At 52.5% G+C, this 4776-nt stretch overlaps 1 protein-coding gene and 2 pseudogenes across 1 annotated transcript; all 3 read left to right on the top strand.

Annotated features, from left to right (window-relative positions):
- Positions 1-124: 124 nt before the first annotated feature.
- Positions 125-326, top strand: LOC111617216 (annotated as a pseudogene).
- A 209-nt stretch (positions 327-535) lies between these two features.
- LOC111617214 lies at positions 536-4363 on the top strand. Its single transcript, XM_023358544.1, has one exon. The coding sequence runs from the start codon at positions 536-538 to the stop codon at positions 4361-4363; it is 3828 nt and encodes a 1275-aa protein (XP_023214312.1).
- Positions 4364-4658: 295 nt separating this feature from the next.
- LOC111617217 lies at positions 4659-4776 on the top strand (annotated as a pseudogene; the record flags this gene model as incomplete).

Here is a 4776-nt window from a genome sequence, read left to right as displayed (position 1 = left end):
TATCGTTTCCTGACGTTCTTTCGTGTGTATTAACGGATATTTGCCGATCGACGTCACCTGGACACACCACACGTGTATTGTACGTTTCCAGACTTGGCCCGTCGGCGCCTTTGATGTGTTTTTTATCGCTTCTCGGCCTTATGGCTAAGATCAAATGTGTAGTATCTGTTCTTATCAGCTTGATTAATCATTAATCCGCTGGTTACTCTCTTTTCAGGTCGCCGCCCGGACTCCGAGCCATCTGCTCCCCGGCCATAGGGTAAGTTACCGAACGCTCTTTTTCTTTCCTACTCTCTTCTTACTTCCGCCGGAAGAGCGGCCTGCACGGTTTAAACGCACCGTGTATTCGCTGCTTGACCGGCAACACTGTCCTATCGGCGCCAACGCTTGTTGGTGACCTTTCGGTGCTTTGCGTAAGCACCCCTTCTGCCACTTTCTTCCCCTTCCCGCCCCTCCTTGGTTGGTTGCCTTGCACCCCAGGGGGCATTTCCGCACTCTTTCTTCCCCCCCTTCCTTACTACACATTTGGCCAAGTATGCCAACTACCACAATCTTGGTGCCGTTACAACCGCCACATCATTGCCAATTATGCCTACCAATCCCACGTGAATATATAGATCATGCTGGGCTGGTTAGGCACTTGAAGCGAGAGCACGACACTGTCCTGCACTTTGAGTGCCGTGCCTGCGGTCTGGTGATGGAAAAACTGAAATCCCTGAAAGCTCACCAGCGGAGAGCAGAGGCTTGCCGATCTAGTATCGACGCCTGCTCCCCTCCACAGCCACCACCTACCGACCGCCGCATCAGGCGGATCCGGGTCAGGCGGAGGAATAGCCACCACAGGACGCTTGGGAGCCAGAATACCACTCCACCTACCGCACCCACCAACCAATCATCATGCTCTTCCGCTATGTCATCACCGACGCTTGATCCCCCTTCTCCTCCTGCCAGAAGGGTCACCCGTTCCATCCAGCATACCATCGACAACCGCACAAACATGGGATCTCAGTATACCTCACCTGCCGCTATGACGAACGCTGGACCACGGAGTACGGGCAATTCGCCCAGTGGTGACCACCTACCCAGGGCCCAGCCACCCCAGGGTTCAGGTTACTACAGCCCAACTTCCCGGCCTTCCAACCCCGGTCTGGGCTACACCAACGATACTGCTCCCCTTTACAGCGAAATCGCTGCTCGTGGAGTAAGTCCACCCATCTCGCCAATGGCCAGCCAACCTCCAGCCGTCAACAGAAGGCCTAGGAGGCGCCAACCCTCTGACGTCCGAGATGATGGTCACCACCGCAGCCCGCCTCAGGGCCGCTCAGGCACCTCAGGTAGCTACAACTCTCGCACAGTTGATAGCCCTGCCCACCATATCTCTAACTCCGACCAGCCTCCTATCCAACCCATGAGCACCAACCAGCATTCCACCTCTCTGCCTTCCACCGCAGACCCGTCGGCCATCCCCAGTTGGGTCCTTAACTGGAAGCACCGCTTTGAGGTTGCCACGGATGGTGATATGCTTGAGGCCATGGTCGAGGACCTCGTCAGCTTAGCACAAAACATCTGCTCAGTCTCTGAGACTACCATCCAACCGAGGGACCATACCCCCTCCTACTCCTCCATCCCATCTGACGCTAGACGTATCCAGAGACTGTACAGACTTAACAGAAAGAAGGCCATCGATTGCATCACTAAAGGGCAGCCCAACTACTGCCACATTGACGGGCAAGAACTCTATACCCATTTCAAACGTTCATACGCCCATAACTCACATCATCACTCGTCGGCACCTTCCGCAACTCCTCCATGCACGGATCTCGACTCCAACAACCCACTTGCCAGCCCTTTCACTCCTGAAGAGGTGGCCACTCGAATTCGGCGATGTCACAACACTGCCCCCGGCCCAGATGGTCTCCGATACCATCACTGGGCCAGGGTTGACCCGAAAGGGATAATCCTCAGCAGCGTCTTTAACGCTGTGCTCCGCACCTCATTTATCCCACCGAGCTGGCAGAGATCCAACACAATATTGCTGCACAAGAAGGGTGATGTCCGCAGTGTTAGTAACTGGAGGCCCATTGCCCTCTCTAACACTCTCGGCAAGATCTTCTCAGCCTGCTTAGCCAACAGGCTCCTACTCTGGTGCCAAAGCAACAACATTCTTTCTAGCGCCCAGAAGGGGTTTCTGCAACATGAAGGCTGTCTTGATCATAACTTCCTCCTTCAAACAATAATTCAAGATGCCAGGAGGAAGCACAGATCATGCCATATTGCGTGGCTAGACATTAGCAACGCCTTTGGCTCCGTGCCCCACGACACCATCTCTCAATGCTTACAGTGGTGTAAGCTACATGAGGAAAGCACGGATATCATTACCAGCCTTCTGCAGAACTGCTCCACTCGTATCCGCACCAGTAATGGGTACACCGACGATATACCTATCCACTCAGGGGTCAAACAGGGGTGCCCATTGAGCCCCCTGTTATTCAACATCGTCATTGAAACTGCGGTTCGAAACATTCAACATCTCCAGCTTGGTTACCCATTAGAAGGCGAGCCAATTGACATCTTGGCCTACGCGGATGATCTGGTGCTCATAAGTCCGACCGCCGAGGGCCTGCAAAAACAACTTGACTGTATCACCAACTGGGCAGCTTGGGCAGGCTTGCGCTTTAATGCAGGTAAATGCGCATCCCTCTCTGTCAAAGGGAAACAACACGGCATAGGCAATGAAATCTTTAATCTACAAGGCACCAACATTCCACCTCTGTCGGCTAGCGGAAGCTACGACTATTTGGGCATACCAACAGGATTCTCCACACACCACACTCCCGAGGACGTCATCAGCAACTTGGAGAAGGACATCCGGCAGCTGGATGAGTCAAAACTTGCCCCTTGGCAAAAGATCCATGCCATTAATACTATGTTGTTGCCCAAGCTTACCTTCCACCTTTTACTCGGTTCCAACCCCAAGAAGCGGCTACGCACCTTGGACAGGCACATTAAAAACTGTGCCAAAAGATGGTTGAACCTCCCTCAACGTGCCAGTGCCGAAGTGATTCACTTACCATACGATCACGGGGGAGCCAACATCACCCCCTGCGGCACCCTGGCAGACATCTGCCAGATCACCCATGGCACCCACCTATTCACATCTAGAGACCACAAGGTACGCTCCATCGCCATCAAGTCACTCCAAAGTGTAGTCCGGAAACGTATCCGCCGTGACCCTTCACTCGAGGACTTGTGCACGTACCTCAATGGGTCTATGGAAGGCGAGTTTGGCGTCGACCCAGCCGACATCTCGTCCTCATGGTCACGCCTACGTTCAGCCACAAGACGCCTGCGGAAACATCTTGACATCACATGGACCGTCTTCGACGACACCATCGCCATCACTACAACAGGGAACATCATCCCCAGACAGTCAGTCACCAAAATCCTCACAAACATGGCGAAAAACGTCCTCCTGAATCGCCTCCTACGGAAGCCTGACCAGGGAAAGGCGTTCCAACTCACGGCGCAACATCCTGCCAGCAACCACTTTATACGCAGTGGGCTCTACACATCCTTCGCCGATTGGCGATTTATCCACAGAGCCCGACTCAGTGTGGTACCCCTTCATGGTCTCCGCCGCTTTGGACAGCTTCCTGCCAATTGTCGCCACTGTGGATTTCAGCAGGAGACGCTGGCCCATGTAATAAATCACTGCGCACGCAATCTTCATCTCGCCACCGAACGGCACAACGCAGTCCTCAATAGACTCCGCCGAGCCGTAAACGACGAAGATCTCACCATCAAGTGTAATCAGCGCATACCAGGATTCGAAGGAAATTGTAGGCCGGATCTGATGGCTATAAATGACAACGCTAAGACAGCCACCATCATCGATGTTGTTATCCCATTTGAGAACGGACACAACGCTTTCAACTCCGCCAGGGACAAGAAGATTGAAAAATACACACCCCTGGCGCAGCACTTCCGAAACATGGGATACGACACCTATTGCGATGCGTTTGTGGTTGGTTCTTTGGGCGCATATGATCCCGGGAACATCGCCGTCCTCCAGCGGTTAGGCATAGGAAGAAAATACTCCAAGACCATGGCCAAACTCATGGTGAGCGACTGTATCCGCTGGAGTAGGGAAATATATGTTCAACACCTAAACTACGGACGTTCTGCTCCCAGCCACCGAAGACCAGCAACCAACGCTCGTGGCCAACATCATCGGCGAAGGACCACCACCAACCGGCACACCTCCGACCACCATGACCAACACAGAACAAGACCCCACGATCAGCGGGACTCACCTCGGCACCTCCGACTCCAACAGTTACAACCGCACGGACTGAATCCATGATCACCTACCATTCACGCACGTCTACTTAATGACTTGTCGCGTAAGTCACATGTACCTTTAAACCCTTGTAATACTGGCAGGCTATGAGCCCATGTCGCGACATCTATCCTTATTGTGTCGTGTAAGTCATATGTTCTCTTAAAACCCTTGTAAAAACTAGCAGGCTATGAGCCCATGTCGCGACATTTATCCTTACTGTATTATACACTACTGGCTATGTGCCCATGTCGCGCTGTACATAATCACATGTACATACATCTCATGTTTATTCCACTACTTTATACCCCATACATGTACTCTCTTTGGAATTTATTATTAAAAGCATTTTAACTCTGTTCTTATCAGCTTGATATCTGATACGGTCTCCATCGGAGACCTTCGATATTAACCTGATTTTTGGAACGGGGCGGGAA

Source organism: Centruroides sculpturatus, unplaced genomic scaffold (genome assembly GCF_000671375.1).
Source record: "Centruroides sculpturatus isolate CEXI.00-Female unplaced genomic scaffold, Cexi_2.0 scaffold5185, whole genome shotgun sequence".
Classification (NCBI taxonomy): domain Eukaryota; kingdom Metazoa; phylum Arthropoda; class Arachnida; order Scorpiones; family Buthidae; genus Centruroides; species Centruroides sculpturatus.
The sequence above is the reverse complement of the archived record's forward strand: the minus strand, read 5'-3'. Positions and strand labels throughout refer to the sequence as shown.